Below are 19,790 nucleotides of genomic sequence, written 5' to 3'. Positions count from 1 at the left end.
GGTTATGATATGTCAAAGGGCTGCTGAGAAAGGCATGAAGCTTCCTGTTTCATGCCCTCGCAGTCTAATTTGATTGGCTGTTGCGGATGTTTCCGTGAGAAATAATTTACTAGCTATATGGTGAGGTCTGACAGTATCACCAGACATTGAAAATTAGTTATTAGTTAGACATTGAAATATACTCATGTGAAGAGAGGAGTTAAAAACACATCTTCATTAATTACACCGCCCCCTAGAGGCCAAAAGTCACCATTGAATTAAATGAGTGTCTCTATTGGATAATGAAGATCATCTGTGCCAAGTTTCGAGATGATTGGAAAAAAAATCTGATAGATGTATTTTGAAAATAATATAAACCAAGATGGCGGAAAATCCATCATTGCGCAAAATGACGACATAGGGAGTGTAGCATCCCCACAGATGAATGGTCCAAACTTAAACTGATTGTTTTCTTGTTTTATTGAAATCGTTCCGTAGAGAGCTATTGGCAGAGCACAAATACAATGCATTAACTACCTAGCTAGTGTAATGTATTAACTTCCTAGCCATTGTAATGTATTAACTTAACATAACATTTGGTACAATTACGTGTTATATGAACGCAAGTGAGAAATGCCTTATTACAGTACAAAATCATTTAAAATAACATTAACACATGTTAACCGTATATTATCACATGAACACTGACCTTGTGCCTATTCGGCGGGTGCTAAATCAATTCAATATTTAACCTTAACTATATCGCTATCCTTCTTACCCTGTTTACGTTTCTGTTGCGTTCAGTTCTTTTCCTTCGTTCGTGCTAGGAACTCACTCTCCATACAGCACATTATATCAAAATAAAAATCCTTCCATCAAGGCAGTATATGTCAATATAAAAAAAAATCCAAATACCAAAAAAATAAAATATATTATAGCTTGTGACTACTCATTAGTGTTGTGTATTCTTTAGAACAAATTTAGAAATTGGGTCCTTTACAGGGAGCGTTGAGTTCGGCTTGGCCCAAAGATTTCAATGATACCTTGTTTGTGAATAGTTTGTGCGTGTCTTGCGTTTGATACAACAGAGATGTTTGACCTATTGGTGTACAGCACATGTTTTTCTTGATAAGCCGTATATCTATGAACATCCGGTAGTGTAGGGCGCAGCTCATGCTGCTATCCATTCGGATGTACGAAGTGGTAAAGTCGCAAATCTCCCAGCTTTCTTGCGGCATTTCACTGAGGCACGCCCCCCTTTGGTCGTAGTATCTCATCGCTTTCAAAGTAGAGCGAGCAGCAGAGATGTACAACTTGTAAAGAAGATGGCTGCGCCCATAGTTAATGGGGGTTGAGATGTATTTTCTTTGTATTTGTACCACGTTGGAGGTTTTAATGTCGTTTTTAAATCCTCTTACACACTTGATTTCATTGCTGCTTTAATCCGGTAACCAATTTATGCATTGCACGGTCATGCTTTGCTTGCAATTCAATGTAAAGTTGTGTTTTCAAGCTGGTTTGCTAAAGAGGCTATGTTGCTAATGATGAATAGCCTGCTACTAATCCCCCTCGTGGCTCGACAGAAACACAAATGACAAACTGGAAGGCTGGAGCAAGGGAAATACGTCACGTTCTCGCTGAAGCTGGTCGTTCGTACCAGCGTACCATCCAAATGGATAGCAGCATCAGTTACGGCTCGCGTTTCCACCGCCGAGAGTACCCTTTACGCAGTGGCGAACTTAGGCCTTTGGGGGCTCCAGGCGAACAGTCATTTGGGGGCCCCTGCATCTACCGGTCTAATGTACCTTATATCGCATAATGAGATACTCCATACAAGGGATGAACAAAAGTCACTATCCTTCTTTCATGCAAATGTTAATTATCTATTTACAAATTGAGAATAACAAAACAATAAGATTAGTTATGTTGACACATTACACTGACTGTTAACCTTATGTCATCATTTACCTGAGGGTTTCCTGAGTGGAAACCACTACTGGAAACCTACTGATAGCTGCTTCCAGCTATCAGTATTTTTCCTGTGCTCTTCAGACCTTTCATGGTTGATTAGATGCATTGCAAGGTTATTCCAGTCTTTAAATCCTTCCTCACTCAGTTGTTTTTGTTTTCCAAAAAGGCAACAACAAAAGCAAAAAACACGGTCTGCACTTTCACTGTAGACCAGGGATGGGCAACTTTCATGATAAAGAGGGCCACATTTTTCATCATCACCATCAGAGGGCCACATGACTGCACACTTCAACTAAACGTGAGCTGAGAGAAGCTACACAATTTCGAATTTGGTAGATATGATTTCCTGCATTTTGGTGCATTTTGGGGATGGCCACTACCTAAAAAATCTTCCAGAATCATAACCTATGTACGGTATGTTAATTTAACCAACAATTAATTTCATGTTTTGAATGCTCAAACAGCCACATGCATGTTTAGTATTGTTATCAGTGCAAAGGGCTCACATATATCATCATTCAATGATTTCACAAAACTGAAAAACAGTGGCCCAACATTAAGTGCAACAACTCAATGAACTCAAACCCAACAAGCATGATATTCATTGCAGTTGTAGTAGTTGTAGTGGCGACTTATGTGGATATCTTTAATGACTGATATCCTTTCTAAGCAAACTAGACGCATGGGTTTGCCTTTGAATTCTATGAATTCTTCTCATCTTTCTTGACAATTATATAAAAATAAAAAAAATCTTTATTTTTTTATTTATTATGTGCGGGCCTGACTGAGTAAGGATGCGGGCCGTATGCGGCCCGCGGGTCGCCAGTTGCCCATCCCTGCTGTAGACTAACCAAGACCTGTTCACCCTCTCACCATTTTTCATTACTATGTAATAGGCTATGCTTTAGTGAATCTGCGGCCCTTGGGCCAGAGTGCTGGGTCATCCACAAGAATATGTGTGCACCTGCCCAAGACACAGCAGCTTGGGCCAGAGTGCTGGGTCATCCACAAGAATATGTGTCTCGCAGTCATTGTTATCGTTATTGTCATCAATTTCAGTAACCGAAGTGGAAGAAGGAGATTGAGAAATATTCAGTGCATCATCTCCGTCAGTTTGTTGACCCACGTCATTAGCATCGCTGCTGGCTGAGCCAGAGCCACTTGGAATGAAAGGAGCAGTAACGTGACCGCAAACGACGTTGAGGGCTGCTCTTGATCCGCCGACGGTCCCGCTGCCACTGCGGTGGCTGTAAAAAAGCTGGATAGCTTTGGCAGCTTTGAAAGAAAGTCCTGCCTTTGGTCTTTCTTCTTCTTTTTATGTGACCCGCTTTCGTACGATCGCTTCATGTTTCACTCGATTTATGTCTCACTCGAATTCTCTCTCTCTCTTACCGCTTACTGTTTTGAATTTGACATAATTTCCACATACGCGTGATGAGCGTGATGCGCGTAACATGGAATAGTCCATGTAGTGCAGACTGAAGGGGGGTGCACACGGAAAGATCGTCAAAACATGAGTAATTAGACATTCCGATGCTACTATTGTGAAGAGATTTTTGTAAAAATAATAAACATGGGAACAAAATATATGCATTGGGGCATTTTGGGGCTCGGGGCTATGGGGCCCGGGGCTCCAGGCAAATGCCTGGTTTGCCTAATAGTACGGCCCGCCACTGCCTTTACGGTAGGGCGAGGTTAAAGCCGGAGGGCGATAACCGCGGCAGTTAAGTAAGCATTGTAACCTCATAGCAGCCCAACACAGTGTAGCCTGCTAACAAATACAATGAAAAAGAATAACGCCACACAATAAACAAAGCGCAACAATGTAGGACGTCCAAGAAGGATGGCAAACTTTTGCGCAACATTTTATTCAATAAACAAAGCTTTCACCGTTGTCCAGAAATACCTTGCGGGTACGGTGATTGTTTGTTATTATCCCCCTGGTCGCACGTAAGTGGCAATTCTGTTGACCAACCAACGGACGGTGGGTGCAGCTCGAACTTGTTGGACCCTTTCAGACCGCTTGGTACCCCAACAGAGGAGTACTGAGAGATAAGTAGGCCTACTGCTAATCATGACTAAGTCCGGACCCAGCCGACTTTTGGAAGTGGAAAAAGATAGAAGCATTTGGTGACACGAGTAGACGGTTTTCACAGCACCCACTTTGGAAAGCCTGCACTGGAAAGCACGTTGTAGCGGATAGGGTGGTTTTCTCACTTGGAATGGCCGCTTAAGAGGTCCCTTCCTGTTGTTTTCTAAGTTTGAAGGCCATCTAAGACGGCCATTCACATGCCCGTAGCCAGCTAAAAAGCAGGCTAAAAGCAAGTTCTTATGACTTTGTTGTCTTAACTTTGAACATCAATTAGAATATGTTGAATAATATATCACAGCCATTTGTAATCAAACTTCAAAACCTCAAGGTCAAATATATTGTGGTGAGCAGCACGGGAAGGACGAAACAGGAGCCCAGGTTAAGCAGTTCCAGGTTAAGCAACTCTCGCGCCCCTTACACCGCACGACTCCGAGAGTTGCCGTTATTGAACACATCTGACACACCAAAACACAATCAACATAAATAATTAACATAAACGACTCGGTGACGGGAATAGTAACACACAGTAACATAAACCCACCCATAGAGACAAGCCCCACACAATGTCCCTGCCCCAAAGGACCTAGGAGGGCGCCAGAGGTCCAACTTGCGATTGCCCCCCCAGGATCCCTTGCCCACCCTGAACACGGTGAACACACCCGCGGTCGCCACAATATTGTTGTACTTAAAAACGCCTGATAAAATAATAATTAAATAGACATAACATAACACAGGCAAATTAAATAAAGTTTTAATTTATCAGACATTTTTCTTGATTTGTTCCGAGCCCAGCCCTCAGTCCCTCTACCAGAATCTTGTACTTCATTTAATTTCAACAGAGTCTGGACCTACTCGATTGACAAACGTTAAAGGGTAATTCCGGGGTAAAATGGATTTGGGATATGTTTTGTATGATAACGAGTTGAAACGTTTGTTTTGGAGCACAAAAACCGCATATAGACGCTTTCCTCAGTTGGCTGTTTTTAGCCGATTCTATCAAAACGCTATAAACTTGGAACGATGGGGGCACTGGTTATGGTAAAAACTAAATCGCTATTTTTAACCACTTAAAAGGCTAAAAGTAACCCGACACTTCTTTGGTAGTATAATAAGGGTCTTAAGTTAAGACCCTTATTATAGGCCTACTAGCCTACCAAAGAAGTGTCGGGTTACTTTTGCCCCGTTCAGTGAATGGAGTTAACCGATTATTCTTTTATATACTGTATAACCCAAGTATAGGCAATAATAATTTGTACATTAGATTATTATTCATTAATTAGAAAACAAAAGGAGGTCGTTAATACTTGGGAATGGGAATAACATGGGAATGAATGAAATGCGCATGCGCATTTAAAAGACAGCGTTTACAGGAAGTGCGTCATTATTGCGCATCTAGTACCCCGAGTCGATCTGGCAGCCGACTGGCACCCCTATAAGATGTCTATGCCCATAGGTGTCACGTTTCTCAATTCCAAGTACGAGAACTACGGACTCGCGGACTTGGAAGTTCGTACTTGGCGAGTCCGGACTTCAAATAAACACTAACGAGGACGGGAGTACGCACCTGCAATTGGAACAGCAGCGGACTCAATGACGTCACCAGCTCAGCTCGTCTGTTAACTGTGCTACGGCCTCATGAACAATACAAACAAATTATATTAAACAAAACACCAGCCTCTTTAGTTTTAAAATAGTATGTTAATATTTTGAATGAATATAAATGAAAAGCTAATCTGACACCCACACCGGCGCTCGGCATAGGCGACCAATGTGGGGGTGCCCTCTGGTGGTGCCCTTAAGTAATTAATTAATTAATTAATTAAGAAATTAAGAAATACGAAAAAAAGAAGGGAAGGGAGGGGGCGCGGGAGCAACTGTAGGGCGCACCGAAACCGTCACCGTAGCACGCAGGACGGTCCCCCCCCCCCCCCCCCCCCCACCTCTGGGCTAAAGCCCCAGACGTTTTCAATTGCTAACGACGCGCCTGAGTCCTCTTCAGGGATGCAGGAGTGACCGGAGAGAGGCTAAAGACAAAGAGGACAACAAAGGATAGGTGTTGGGGAAAGAACACCTAACCCCAGACAACAGCAGCAGGGGAGAACAACTATCAGCTGCAGGGGGTGACAGGGAGACGTCCCTGTCACTGCTCCGCCACCAGGAGACGTTCCAGAATTAAAGGAGCGAAATGTTGGTGAATGGTGGTTTCTGGCTGATGACCTGAACTGACCCATGGGCACCGGAGGAGGTGCGACAGGCAGCAATGCCCAGCATGCGATAACATCTTCCTGTACATTTACTGAGTGAACGGGGATATACTTCTAGGACTCCATGAATCGAGGGACCCGTCAACAGCCCGCTAAAATACCTGCAATACCAGGCTTGGCCGCTGAGCACAGCTGGGGCCCTGATTAGCTCCCGTAAAAAATTATCGAAACTAGAAAGAAATGTATTGCTCTTCTCCAGACCCTTCTGCAGGGCGAACTCCAATCACCGGCAGAATAGGCGGGGCTACCCAATCTACCAACAAAGTGGTTCGACCTCAAAGATTCAATTGAGTACGCTAGTGACACCTAGTGGTGAAAGAAATTATGATGAAAGAAAATGAGTTTGTCTACCCAACCCAAAATGTGATGATTGCTTCGTGTGCTGATACATCATCAAATAATTTGAGATTTAATGTAATTTCAGTGAGACATGTGTGTGAGTGTGACGCTCATAAATATCTCTCGAGCTCATTGTAAAAAATAAATAATTAGGCAAAGATTTTATAGTCATCCCTGGCAAAAAGAGAATGTCTTAACTATATTAATAATAGTAATAATAATACTTGAAGTGGTTGATAGATTAAAGTGATATCACAAGGCATGATGACTGAGAATGAATGTGATTAATTAAATAGCCATTAAAGTGATTTTGGAACTGGGTAAATGATGTGCCAACTGTGAACCCATATCGCGGAACAGTAGCTCGAGATGAAACCTCGAACGTCACACGCGTATTATTCCGTTTACCTTTCTAGTTTGCTTCACTCTTATTTGTTAGCCCAAGACTCTGTGTGGCCGTTCTAACGATTAACTGTTTAGACTCACACCCAGGCAGTCTTCTCTGAATAAACAGTATAGGACTATGCTTTATGTATCCCAATCAACTTTAAATCTCTCTAAGTGAAACTGCCTTGTGTCACGTTGATCCCCGCGCCCGCTGTTTTTACCCAGACACTCATGTGTCTCATGTGACCCAGAGAGCTCACATGAGACCACAGATGGAGAAAACGCACACTAATCGTTCCATCCATTGGTTTGCTTCACATGTATTTATTCGTATAGCTCTGCAGATGCAATACGGTAGCAGGGATGTAAATAACGTTACACAGGCTTTTAGAAAATGTATTTGGTAAACTTTAACATAGACACCATCACAGGCGTCGCAGATAATCGAGCGAGCCAGTATAATTGTTTTTGTACTTTTTGTCGTAGTTCCTTGTTTAATATTACAGGTCGAATTTTATTCACCAGTTCATCTTTGCTTTAGAGGACAGCGAGCAGAGGGCAGGTGTTGAAATCCATGGCAACCACGACTCCCCCAAAAGCCACCAATGAGAGCTTTTGTTTTCACGTTGGTGTTGCGACAGTGTCGTAAAAGGCCGACGGCAGGGTGACAATTTGACCAGTTGTCCTCTAAACCGGTTTGCACGAATCTCTCTCAAACCATAAATCAGGTTTCATTTAGGCAATCGACCAACTTAATCATGGCAGGAGTAATTGCACGAAAAGCCATCGACCATGTGAGAAGCAAGGATTTCAGAGATTACTTGATGAGGTAAATGTTGATGGAAATGCTAACTAGCTGGTGTGCTATCTGTGGGTACTAGCTCTGTACACTGACAGTATTGAGATAATGTACATTACGAATTAAATCAAGCTAGCCGGCCTCCACTATACAACTTAGTAACTAAAATGGTTACTTTTAGTTAAAATCTTTCTGTGATTCTACATGAGGACTTATGGACGTATAAACATAACAGCATAGCATCCTAATCATGGTTCTATTGTTGGAAATTAGATTACTGCATTGGTGAATGGTGACAACAAAAGTGAGATTCGGATTTATTTAGAGCTTTAACCTGCATTCTCTAAACGCTCGACCTACAAGTTAAGTGCCATGCGGTAACATAGGTTTACTTGGTATGTTCATTTGAAGATTAGGATAATAATTATTCTTATCATTCCTAATGATGTTTTCCTTAGTAACAGTCAAAACAATGCAAAATCAATGGTCTGCTGTAAATGTACACTTTTGATTGTCAATGTCCCAACTGATGTATTTCTCTTGTCCTTCTGTATCTCTTTTATATGTTAACTCCTATCACCAGCACCGTAAGTAACTAACTTATCTTCAGCCTTATGTTACAAAGTTAACAATTCATTAAATGCTGTTAATTAACGTGTTACTGTGTTTTAAGTATCCCATATCAGTAGTACTAGGTTTCATTGACTTAATTTATATATTTTTGTAAATCAAAGTTAATAAAAATTCTGTTTGTCTGTGTGTGACAGCATTTCTGGGGTCCAATTGCAAACTGGGGTCTTCCAATTGCGGCCATCTCTGATATGAAGAAGAGCCCAGAGATTATAAGTGGCAGAATGACCTTTGGTGAGACGCATGCACTCACCCAAACATAGAAATATGAAAAAAATAAAGCAAGAATACTTTGGAATGTGTATGGTAAATGCATTTTTATATTATTCGTTCATTGGCAAATGCAGAAGCTAATCAGGGTACACTTGACTGAAAGTTCTGTACCGAGTGTGACCAAAATCCATAAAGTATACTGTGCAAAAAGCCTTGTAGTTCGGGGCCTACCTTAACATAATTGCACATTAACATTTACTTGTATACTAGCTCCCACGGTTCATGACATATGATTTGTAGTGTATTCACTTTTCATATTTTGTGTAAACAATTGACACATAAGATAACCTTGATGGACCGTAATTATTTCTCCCTCTCTTTTAGCGTTGACCTGCTACTCGCTGCTCTTCATGCGATTCGCCTATAAGGTGCAGCCTCGCAATTGGTTGCTTTTTGCTTGCCATTTGACCAATGAATCGGCTCAGCTCATTCAGGGTGGTCGACTCATCAAATATAAGTAAGTCTTATTATTTTTTAGTTACTTTCAGAATTGTATGCATACATGTTCTTCTTGCTAACAGATGCAGCAATTAGTAATTCCCTTGGCTGTTGTCCTAGCTGCCTTTGTACTACTGTAGCATACATGTGATACTGCACTTTATATATTTAGTGTAATTAATCCAAAGATTAAAAAAGTGGGTATGAAAGTGTACATAGCATATGAGGATCATATAATATAGCACACACTGGCGGTTTTCTGTTCTTTTAATTCTCTTCTGGAAGGATTTGAAAGTAAGGTAACTAACCCAAATGTATTTATTTCAGCATGGAGAAGAAGAGGGCGTCTTAATGGCAGCATGAAGCCTTCACGTCAGCTTCCTGCCTGGAGAGCGAGTTTCAGTGGAGGGGGCCTGCTGATTAAGGATCTACCTTGACCACCACAGTACAAAACGTAGAGCCCCTGAGAGTATTCTTTGCTGCTAGCACCGAACCCTAATGGTTCATTTTCAGCATTTAGTTGTAGTTTGGATCGTAGGATGTACTTCACAGGGATATTAACGCAGACGGTTCTCAGAGTTATCAACTGTATGTAGTTTATTTTTACAACTTAAGCCACGCATCATCGTAATTGGGGAGAATGTAAATCATCACAAATGTAGCCTATACTTTGTTAGCTATGTAAAAATGTTACAATGTTCGCTCTTAAACCATCTTCAAACAAATAGTGGTTGATGATTTAAATTAAATTTTAATCTTTTAATTTATGTAATGAAAGTTCCAGAATTAATATTTTATCATGAAACCTAATGAAGGATATGAATTAAAAACAAGACGCATATTAATTTTACCCTCTAAGGTGCACTTTGTATGATGTACTACATTGTACGGTCTGCTACAATTAAATTCAGATTTTCTTCTGAGACTACTGATTATTATATGACCAAATTGTGTTTTGAAACTCGACTGGAGAAGTGTTGACTTTGTATGCTTTTTGGTGAATTATTCTACAAGGGTAATAAATTACTCAGATTATTCCACTGTCAAATGTGTATGTATATGGTCTCTGTGTACCTAAATACACTGGTACTTATATCAATGGTAATTTGCATTTGTTAAATCAAAATACTGCCCTGAAGTATGTTGAACTTTCAGTATGTTGAAAGTGGTGAAATGTTTGCCTTCACTCCGCTTAAAGAGTAGAGAGCATTATTCGTATTTGCTTTGGTAGACGGTAAAACCTCTGTGTCATGACCTAATCAGGGTTGAGGCAGAGAGGGACAAAACAAGGCCTGCAGTTTCCCTGACCTTGTCTTGAGCTATTCTCATTTACTAGCAATGACTAAACAGAATGACCTTGATCCAAGTTTTGCAGGCACTCAAAACATGCATGTGATGTTAGTGCAAAGCCTCTTAAATAAACCTCCGGCCAGGAAACAGGTTAATAATAGGTTAATAAATGGTTGCTTGTGTAGACACAACATGCCATTTTCCTCAATGAATAGGACATCCTATTTAATCCTGCTTATGTTGACCCTGCAGGGAAAATATTGAATTAGAAAAGTTGGTCTAAAGGAGAATACACATCTGAAAGCAATACAGAAGGGACAGAACATTATATCCCATTATATTTTAGACACACAGTATTGTGTTATACTGTAAGAAGGAGGCTTCCTGTGTATTTGAAACCAGATGCCAAATCTTGCCACATATTCCCTCCCTTTGATTTTAGGATTATTCAAATCATTTTAGTGCATGCAGGTTCAATATTGCTGCAATTAAGCCAAGTTCATAAACCATAACGTTATATTTTCTTAGTTAACTAAAGCAAGCTTTCTCACCTTTTTTAGAATTACAAGAGGGCAAATTCTGTCGTTAATTTAGGCAGTCAAATAAAAGTGTTTGTGTCAGTCGAATTAGAATGAAAAAACACACAAACATTAGCTATGTGACAATAATATCCAAATGATTAATGAATAATTTGTAATATCAACTTATCATTAAATCATCATGCTAAATCCGACATAATGCAGTACATTGTCGTTACATCGATATATTCGCTAATGGGACCACAGTAGTTTATGGCACCAAAACGCTTTATTGCCTCCATGATGCGCGCGCATTCTCGAACGCCCTCAAAACGTTCAACACAACAAACATGCGCAGATCCAGTTGGAAACATGGCGTCCGTGAACAGTTCAGATTGGCGAGCTATCTGTGAACAATTTACCACCGCCCTAAACTTGACTGAGGTAGAATCTCGCAAAGACCCAGAGAACGACCCATTTCGATCCAAGTACAAAGCACGGGAGATCCTCAGAGAGATATACAGTGCACTGAAGAATTTCGAGGCCACCGAGGCTGACAGTGAGACCAGCGGAGAGAGGGGCGAGGAGCAGGTTGTAGATGGAGAGAAGGATGGCCAATGTTTTTACGGAGACTCACCGGCCGGGTGGCGGGCCGCAAAGCTGGCAGCTGTGGAGTATTTCCTGGGTGTCAACCACATCGAGACGGAAGAGCTGTCTGCCGGACAGGAGCATTTGATGAATTGCATGAAACTAATAGATAAATGGAGTACCTCGTCCATGAATGTGTCTCTCGTCATCCATGTCAAGGTAATGATCGCCCTCTCTATTTGCATGGAACCTAGGCCCTACTTTTACAATAATATCTAGGTATTAATACTTTTTTTTTTTAACGTTTTTTAAATCCACTACTTGCGCCAATCAGCGACATAACATTTTCATGTTACGCATAAATGCAAACCGTTATTATTTCGTATAGGATAACGAATATACAAGGATTCATAATCTACATCAGTTTATAAAAAAAATCTGAAGGATACATTATAGATGACGGTAGACCACTACTGTACAATAACATGAGTGATAAAAGAACACGAATCTTCGGTGAAATATTTTTTTGATTGGAATAGGTTACCCTATACGTATTCGTCCCGTAAACAGCTTGAATAAATATAAATAGATCGGTTGAAGTGAAGTCTACTATATCTTCTAATGTCGATTCCGTTGCATCCATTTGTAGACCAATGGGACAAAACATGATTTTAGACTTGAATTCAAATTGTATATATGTGGAATAAGTGACATGAAAATTGCAGTGCATTTCGGATGGGTGTTTATGTGCTAGATCTGGGGAAATATAAAAAAAGCTCGAGCTTTATCTTGAAGTGAAGCCCGTTATTTCAGCAGGAGGTTTATAAACCCCATAACCACCCTTCCCCGTTACCCATCCATAGAGCACATCATTCTGCTCCCAAATCATTATTCAGCTGCTTGGTTTGGTGTTGATTGACAGAACCAACTGGGCATCCTCTGGTCAGGACGAGACGAGACGGAAACAGCAAAAGCCTTTCTGGAAACTGCAGAAGGTACCTATCTACGTTACATGAAGAAGGTAAGGCATTCATTAAAAATTGTTTGCACATTGTAAAAGAGTGCCATGGAGGTAGTCCTGGACTTTTACAGACAGTTAAATATTCAAAGGCACGAATATCAACATAAGAAAGAAAATGGAACAGTGAGTCCTTACTCGCATAATTTTTGGATGGCAGCTAATGTTACATACCTTGGTAATGTTAAACATAGTTAGGTATGACCCGGCGAAGATCAACAAATAAACCTAGAGTTGCAGTAGCCTTGTATCCAAGTTGTCTTATTAATTGTAGCTGAACTCATTATCTGCACTGCTTGTTTGTATTTGTTCAGGAAGGGAGTCCTCCGACAGACATGACGGAGTACTTCAGCACAGAAGAGAACCAACTGACGCACCAAGAGAGGACCAAGCGGTATTGGAAACGCACTGACATCCTCTATACACACTATCATTTATTTTCAGTTAAAGTGAATAGTCTAATTTTTTCTTTGTCTTCTCCACTCCCTAGTTTTTAACCTCTTTGCCCCGCTCTGTCTTTCTTGGCTCTCTTGCCTGTTCTCCCCTACCCTGGGTCTCTCTAGGTTTGAGTTGGCCTACACCCATACTAAGTACTACCTGGCCCAGGTCTACCAGTACCTCGGTGAGTCGTCTCTGTTGGCCGTTAGTATTACAGATCATGTGGCAATCAGTCAATCATGAACTATTAGGGGAAGTCGTTAGTCATCAGTCTTCTTCATCCCTTTTTAGAAATTGTATGTATTGTACTGAATCAATTGATTCTGTTGCCATACTTCAATGGGCATTTGACTGGTAGTTGGTAAAACAGAGCATATTAATCAGCTGAGAAATGTGATTTCGTTAATGTTTGAAATATGTATGCTATTCTTCCGTAGTACTGACTGCTATAATAATTTGAAGCCTCATATACATATAGATAGATCGGTTATTAAACTGCTCTCTGCCACCTGTCCCTCGAGGTCATTCGATTTTAGAAATTATCTTAAAAGCCTCTGTCTTATTTAACCCTAATTTCCTGCAATACGAGCCATTTTAAATGATTTGGCGATAGCCTGTGTGGTGTGATAATGACCCACAGTATGTACTAATAGTGTTCATACTAGTACTGTACTTACTCATTAGATATTGATTGATATGGACGTCTTCATTGGTCTGGCAGGTGAAACGGAGCTTTCTGCCACATACTGTCATAGCACCTTACAGAGACAGCTCCAACTGAACCAGTTCAATCCCATGGAATGGGCTCTCAACGCCGCTACGCTTTCACAGTACTACATTAACAAGGTGAGCTGCCATTACGCCAGGCGCGTTGTGAGACCTGGGCATTCAAGGCTATAGCCTCGGATCTCTTGGGATTGCTGTGCCGTTCAATAAATAAAAAAACATAATAATGATAAAAATAGCCTCAGAGAGTATACTTCTTTGTGGTTGCATTACCAGCAGCCACAGAGGCAGCATTGTAGCCAGTGAAGAAATGCACAATTCTCACGAACCCCCGTTATAAAAGGACTCTAACGTCTGGGCTACAGCCCCGAATGTTTTAAATTGCTAGCGACGCTCCTGCATTACGCCATGATCTTACGTGTGTGTGTGTGTGTGTGTGTGTGTGTGTGTGTGTGTGTGTGTGTGTGTGTGTGTGTGTGTGTGTGTGTGTGTGTGTGTGTGTGTGTGTGTGTGTGTGTGTGTGTGTGTGTGTGTGTGTGTGTGTAGGGCCTCTACATGGAAGGCCGACACTGTCTCTCTGCAGCGACCGTCATCTCAGGCCTAGCAGGAGAGGTTCCCTCCGAGGCGGCAGCGGAGGAGAGTGAGTCTACTCATTCACTCGACTCACTAGTAGTCACACAGGTCAGACTTCAGATGGATAACCTGAAGTTGGATGGCAGACAAGCCCGGACCCGGAATTTTACTTTATATTATTTTTTTTTTATTTTGCAAACATATAGCTCAAGGCGGAGGTCTGTAAGCGCATAACTGGCAATCACACACTCGGCTAGCAGTATTTAAACATCCAGAGGATCTGTAAAGGCTTCAGATCAGCACAGTGTAGACTGGCCAGTGTTGAAATACACTTATTAAAATCCCCTTGTGATGTCAGCCTGCCGCACGAATGGTTAAATGAGGCGTCACTCTGCCCTTTCAGTTACTGGTTTCCAGCCCAGTCTCCGTGCCGTCACTCCCCCTAGAAGTTCTGCTACAACGTAGTAGGGCTGCTGGATCAGAGATTACTGCTACAGGGATTTGATGTGCATGCTATCAAGGAGATAGTTGGTTTTGGGAATCTTGCTGAAGGTTGCCTTAAGGTGGACTGTTGAAAGTGGGGATCAAAACCAGTACCCTTTTGGGTGGGAGAGAGGAGCGGTTCTAAAGTCTCCATTTGGTAGGCCTTATTTATTTGCAGGAGTTGTCTTGCAACTTCTGCAATTTTCCAATCTTTGTGATAGTAATTGTTATCCTTTTTTATGGAACTATTGATACAAATCTCAAATGAGTATCATGCATTCCTAATGTGCATTATCTAAAGAATCTAATATTTATTTTTCAACAACGTCGTCGGGATGCTATTTGGATCTTGTCTATTTTGACGTGGGAGACCTGCCGCCGATGACCTCATGTGAATGCTGCACGAAAATGGGCAGAATAGCCGTCCATGATGGTGGCGTGTAGGGGGACCACTGACCCGCTGTGTCCCTGGCTGTGTGGCAGGTGAGCGGGAGCAGGAGCGCAGGGACCAGCTGAGGCAGAAGAGGGCCGACATCGCCCGCTGCTGGATCAAATACTGCCTCAACCTGCTGCTGGATGCCAAGAAAGCCCTGGAGGTACTGGGCCCCCCTCGGTCATCACTAGCCTCTTCCACTCTCTGGCACATTTTACAGTTGTGTGTGTGTGTGTGTGTGTGTGTGTGTGTGTGTGTGTGTGTGTGTGTGTGTGTGTGTGTGTGTGTGTGTGTGTGTGTGTGTGTGTGTGTGTGTGTGTGTGTGTGTGTGTGTGTGTGTGTGTGTGTGTGTGTGTGTGTGTGTGTGTGTGTGGTTTTCTCTCTTTATGTGTGTGTGTGGGGCGGTGTTTGTATATGTGTGTGGCTGTGTGTTTTCCTCTCTTTATCTGTGTGTGCGACAGGACAACATTGGTGAACTGGATGGGGATCGTCAGGAGGAGTTGAAGGCAGCGAGAAGAGCGGAGGTGGAGGAGGAGGAGAAGAGCAGGAAGAGTGCCCTGCTCTTTGGATCTGAAGACACGTTTGACTCCATCGCCAGTCTGGAAGAGAAGGTCTGTGTCCCTTATGGTTGTTATGGAATCGTTTAAGAAGCTGTATTGACCATTCGCATCTTATACATTTATACAAAGTGGTCACTGAATTCTGGTACAGGTCTTAAAGGGGCAGTACCTTTCAGCTTCTTAATGAATCGCTGTAAGGTTTTTACTGGTAGTAGTAGTAGTGGTACTTCTATTTTTGGCTAACACTTTGCACTACTTTTCTACAGATTTCCTTGCTCATAGTAGTCATCTTTAACCTCATGGGTGAAAATGTTGCCAACAATTATGTCATTAAATTTGCACTTTCCCATATAAAGTGAAAAAGCGTTTATTTCATTGACCCACCAATAATTTTATTGTGTGTGTGTGTGTGTGTGTGTGTTTTATTTATTTTTAGGTGCAAAGTTTGACCCCATTGGACTTTACTGATGCCAGAGCTTTGTTTTTGGTGGGACAGACATATGTCACACAGGTGAGGAATGTACAACACACACGCATTTTTCAGATGGATCTTTTGAACAGTATATTTTGACCTCTTGTGGCAGCAACGAGTAAAGCGTGCTGACTAAATGCCTCACTCAATGTTTTTTTTTATACATTGGCCATTTTGATGGAATCATGATAATAAACGAACGTTGGAAGTAAACAATACATCGTAGAGTCGTAGGGCTGTCCGCAACTAAGAATTCTGTGAGTTGACTAAAAGCAATTCCCGACTATTACTAGACTATGTTCATAAATAGATGCATATTCATATTTAGGAACAGTAAGAAAAGAAGTGAAAAGTAAGAGGAATATGGTTGATTTGTGTGATAATTTGGGTATCGTTTAGGGCACGGCCGTTGTTAATTAGCCTTTAGCGTATATTAGTGTATCGCAACATACCAATGGCCCCATGGAGAGGAGTGCTGCTGCCTGACCACTCGCTTGGAAGCCCCGTATCCTCAGGCCAGCAATCTCGTCTTTAGTTTCCGGCATAAGATCGCTGTAACTCGGAACATGAAAAAAAAAAAAGACTTTCAAACGACATAAGCTGGAATTGAGATGCGTGATTCCTTAAATACACAACATCCCAGTTGCTCTTTGCTGCTTACCTTCCTTCCATTTGGATGTAGCTGCACTGTGTCGGTGGAGTTCCCACCAATTTAAGTTCAACAACAATGAAACCGGGGGAGACAATAGCAACAATGAAAGCACAGGCTTACAATATCAGAAAAGGTGGCTTCTCGACAGAAATTGGTCGCCGTAGGGTTTCTTATCACATAGGCGGGCGGCATCTCAAAGAGACTGTCTATGTGTTTGTGTGTGTGTGTGTCTGCAGGCCAAGGAGTACTTTGAGATGGATGGTTTTGTGACGGACCACATAGAGATCCTGCAGGACCACAGCGCCCTCTTCAGGGCTCTCGCTTTCTTTGAGGACGACCTGGAGCGGCGCTGCAAGATGCACAAGCGGCGGGTGGACATGCTGGAGCCCATCTGCAATGGTACCACCTGAGCACGGTTACTTGTTTACAAGTGTTTGCCGCACTTCTCTTCCCTCCTCCTCCTATGTGGAGCATCCAGGGCTTGACCTAACGGAAATATGCCCCAAAAATAGTTCGGTGTTTTACACAATATCGATAACTTTCACGTTTGGCTTATGAATTCCGAATACCATTCTAAAGCGTCAAACTGATGGTCATTACATTAAATGCGGTGCATCGCACTAAATCTTGTTTCCCCTCAAGACGTTTCAAACCTCATATTTGATCATTTTAAGGGAATGTCTTCATTTAGGGACGATAATATGGTATTATATGGTTCTGTTCCTTGTATGACTGGGTCTGAATTTCCTCTTTCACAACAGACCTGAATGGCCACTACTACCTGGTGATTCGCAGACAGCTGATGTTTGAACTGGCCGAGATATACAACGAGATGATGGACCTGAAACTGACTGTGGCCAACTGCCAGTCCGACTCGGAGACACTGGATAGCCACACCATTAAGAAGCTAAATCACCTGTGTGGTGCTTCTGCTAAGTATGTGTGTGTGTGTGTGTGTTTGCGTGAGAGTGCGTGTGTATGTGTTTGCGTGAGTGTGTGTGTGTGTGTGTGTGTTATTTCCCAACATTCTCTCACCAAACCAAACCATGCATGAATACCGTACTCTGGATCATGTTAACCAATGTTTCGCTCTCCTCTTCAGGTTCTTTGAGATGTTCCTGGAGTCTCTGCGCTCCCCAGAAGGGAAGCTCCCAGAAGTGCTGGAGGAGGAGGTCCTGAGGCCCGCGCTGGTGGCGCGCTTCAGGGTGGCCCGGCTCTACAGTCGGGTCATCTGCCCCGTGATCAGCGATAAGCTGGAAAACCTCAACAAGTCTCTGGACCACTACAAGTAGGGACCCCTCAATAAATGTGTGTCTGGATCCACTTGATAAACATTCAGGCATTTAAGGTTTGACTTTTACACAGTCACAGTTATAGCTTAAAATGCCCAAATAAGCTAAACTAGTAAGCAAGCTAAATTTGACAGCCGGGTGTATGAAAGCTATGAGATGTCCCTGTGTTTGTGTTGCTCAGGTACGTGGCGCAGTACGGCGACGCCCACCCGGAAGCATCCGCTGCCGTGGAAACGGAGCTTGAGCTCAGCCGGGAGATGGTCAGTCTGCTGCCCATCAAAATCAACCGCCTTAAAGCACAGATGATCTCTAATAACTGATCAATGTGACCGCAACTAACTTCGACAGAGCGACTGGCTAATTTATCTTCTACAGTATTGTCAAATGTATTGCCTTGATGTGTACAGGGTCTTTTGGCATTCTTAAACAGTCCTAATGCATCATTCATAAAAACGTGTCTTGTGGCTGCAGTGACCTCACCATCAACCAGAACACATCACTAGTGTATGCATGATCCCCATATCAATTACGTGTTTACTGCTCTGTCCTTTGAATTAATAACAATGCCCTTCATTACTTGTAAATATGTGATAAAAATGTGAATAAAGTGAACAGCAATTATAGATTGGTTTATCATATAATTTATCAAGTGAGGATGTGTCAATTTTATGTTTACATTTTGCAGGTGATCGTGTCAGAAGAAAAGCTATCGGTACGGTATGTTGGTACAGTGAGGATGTTCATAAAACAAGTGCCAAGCGTTTACAATTGCAAAGATTACACGATGCCAGGACCTACAAACATACAGTACTGGAGGAGGGGTGGGGAGGCTGTGGAGTGAGGCTATGCAGAGTCCAGGTGAACTTGGATCTTGAGTCTCTTGCGGAAGCAGGTGAGCGACTCTGCAGTCCTGACTTCGGCAGGGGAGCTCGTTACACTATAGCGGTGGCAAAACAATAGTTGTGACTTGTTTAATGCTCTTAGCGATGGCAGGGCCCTCGAGCTGAGGTGTCTGTTCTGGTCCTGTGGATGATGTTCGGGGTACAGCAGGATTGGACCACTGTGGTGATGTTCGGGGTACGGCAGAGTTAATTGTCCAATACCACACTGAGGTTCCTCACAGTCGGTGATGGAGCTACCTTAGGAGGGGCAGTCTTTCCCATGCACAAAGCTCAATCTTGTGAAGTTTAAAGGGATACTTCACCGGTGGAGATATGAAGGTTATATGAAGTAAATAATTCTATGCATTATAAATGTGCAAAAAAAATAGAAATCGGTTCATCCTAGCCTGTGAAAAGGCAGAAAGTGTCTGGCTCAAAAATAAGAAATCCTCAAACTACCACAGTGCATTGCGCCCGCTGCACCGCCCGCCTGTTTCCGTTTGTAGGGGGAAGGACCCATGGTCCTCGCGCGAGTGGCAGCGCGAGCAAACTTTGTGTAAACATATCCCTGCGATATGTTGACTAGTTTCTTCTGCCCTGGTTTTTTCAAACGCATCATTTGTATATTACTGTACAGCATAAAAACATTAGCTAATTACAGTAGCTCAGCATATCAAGAATTTGTACTCAATCT

The 19,790-nt window shown here is 42.2% G+C and overlaps 2 protein-coding genes across 2 annotated transcripts; both read left to right on the top strand.

The window, feature by feature from the left end:
- The first annotated feature begins 7,664 nt into the window (after positions 1 to 7,664).
- LOC130403497 (mitochondrial pyruvate carrier 1) lies at positions 7,665 to 11,121 on the top strand. The gene is made up of 5 exons (XM_056607880.1): positions 7,665 to 7,861; positions 8,415 to 8,418; positions 8,599 to 8,695; positions 9,059 to 9,191; positions 9,500 to 11,121. Exons 1-5 carry the CDS (start codon positions 7,791 to 7,793, stop codon positions 9,522 to 9,524), a joined length of 330 nt encoding a protein of 109 aa, XP_056463855.1. The 5' UTR covers positions 7,665 to 7,790; the 3' UTR covers positions 9,525 to 11,121.
- A 195-nt stretch (positions 11,122 to 11,316) lies between these two features.
- LOC130403496 (KIF-binding protein-like) lies at positions 11,317 to 18,863 on the top strand. Its single transcript, XM_056607879.1, has 13 exons — positions 11,317 to 11,787; positions 12,491 to 12,589; positions 12,901 to 12,980; positions 13,150 to 13,208; positions 13,746 to 13,870; positions 14,297 to 14,390; positions 15,290 to 15,402; positions 15,701 to 15,850; positions 16,236 to 16,310; positions 17,160 to 17,322; positions 17,685 to 17,859; positions 18,026 to 18,211; positions 18,397 to 18,863. The coding sequence occupies exons 1-13, from the start codon at positions 11,353 to 11,355 to the stop codon at positions 18,533 to 18,535; spliced, it is 1,893 nt and encodes a 630-aa protein (XP_056463854.1). The 5' UTR covers positions 11,317 to 11,352; the 3' UTR covers positions 18,536 to 18,863.
- Positions 18,864 to 19,790: the final 927 nt, after the last annotated feature.

This window comes from Gadus chalcogrammus, chromosome 14 (assembly GCF_026213295.1).
Source record: "Gadus chalcogrammus isolate NIFS_2021 chromosome 14, NIFS_Gcha_1.0, whole genome shotgun sequence".
NCBI classification, from domain to species: Eukaryota; Metazoa; Chordata; class Actinopteri; order Gadiformes; family Gadidae; genus Gadus; species Gadus chalcogrammus.
Note: the sequence above shows the minus strand (reverse complement) of the source record. Positions and strands in the feature narration are given on the sequence as shown.

Excerpts from the sequence above, each read along its gene's own strand:
- LOC130403497 (XM_056607880.1), top strand. The coding sequence starts at position 7,791 with ATGGCAGGAGTAATTGCACGAAAAGCCATCGACCATGTGAGAAGCAAG. Across the intron at positions 8,696-9,058 it reads AAGTGGCAGAATGACCTTTG|CGTTGACCTGCTACTCGCTG; the intron begins GTGAGACGCATG and ends CCTCTCTTTTAG. Across the intron at positions 9,192-9,499 it reads GGTCGACTCATCAAATATAA|CATGGAGAAGAAGAGGGCGT; the intron begins GTAAGTCTTATT and ends TATTTATTTCAG.
- LOC130403496 (XM_056607879.1), top strand. The coding sequence starts at position 11,353 with ATGGCGTCCGTGAACAGTTCAGATTGGCGAGCTATCTGTGAACAATTT. Across the intron at positions 17,860-18,025 it reads CTGTGTGGTGCTTCTGCTAA|GTTCTTTGAGATGTTCCTGG; the intron begins GTATGTGTGTGT and ends TCTCCTCTTCAG. Across the intron at positions 18,212-18,396 it reads AAGTCTCTGGACCACTACAA|GTACGTGGCGCAGTACGGCG; the intron begins GTAGGGACCCCT and ends TGTGTTGCTCAG.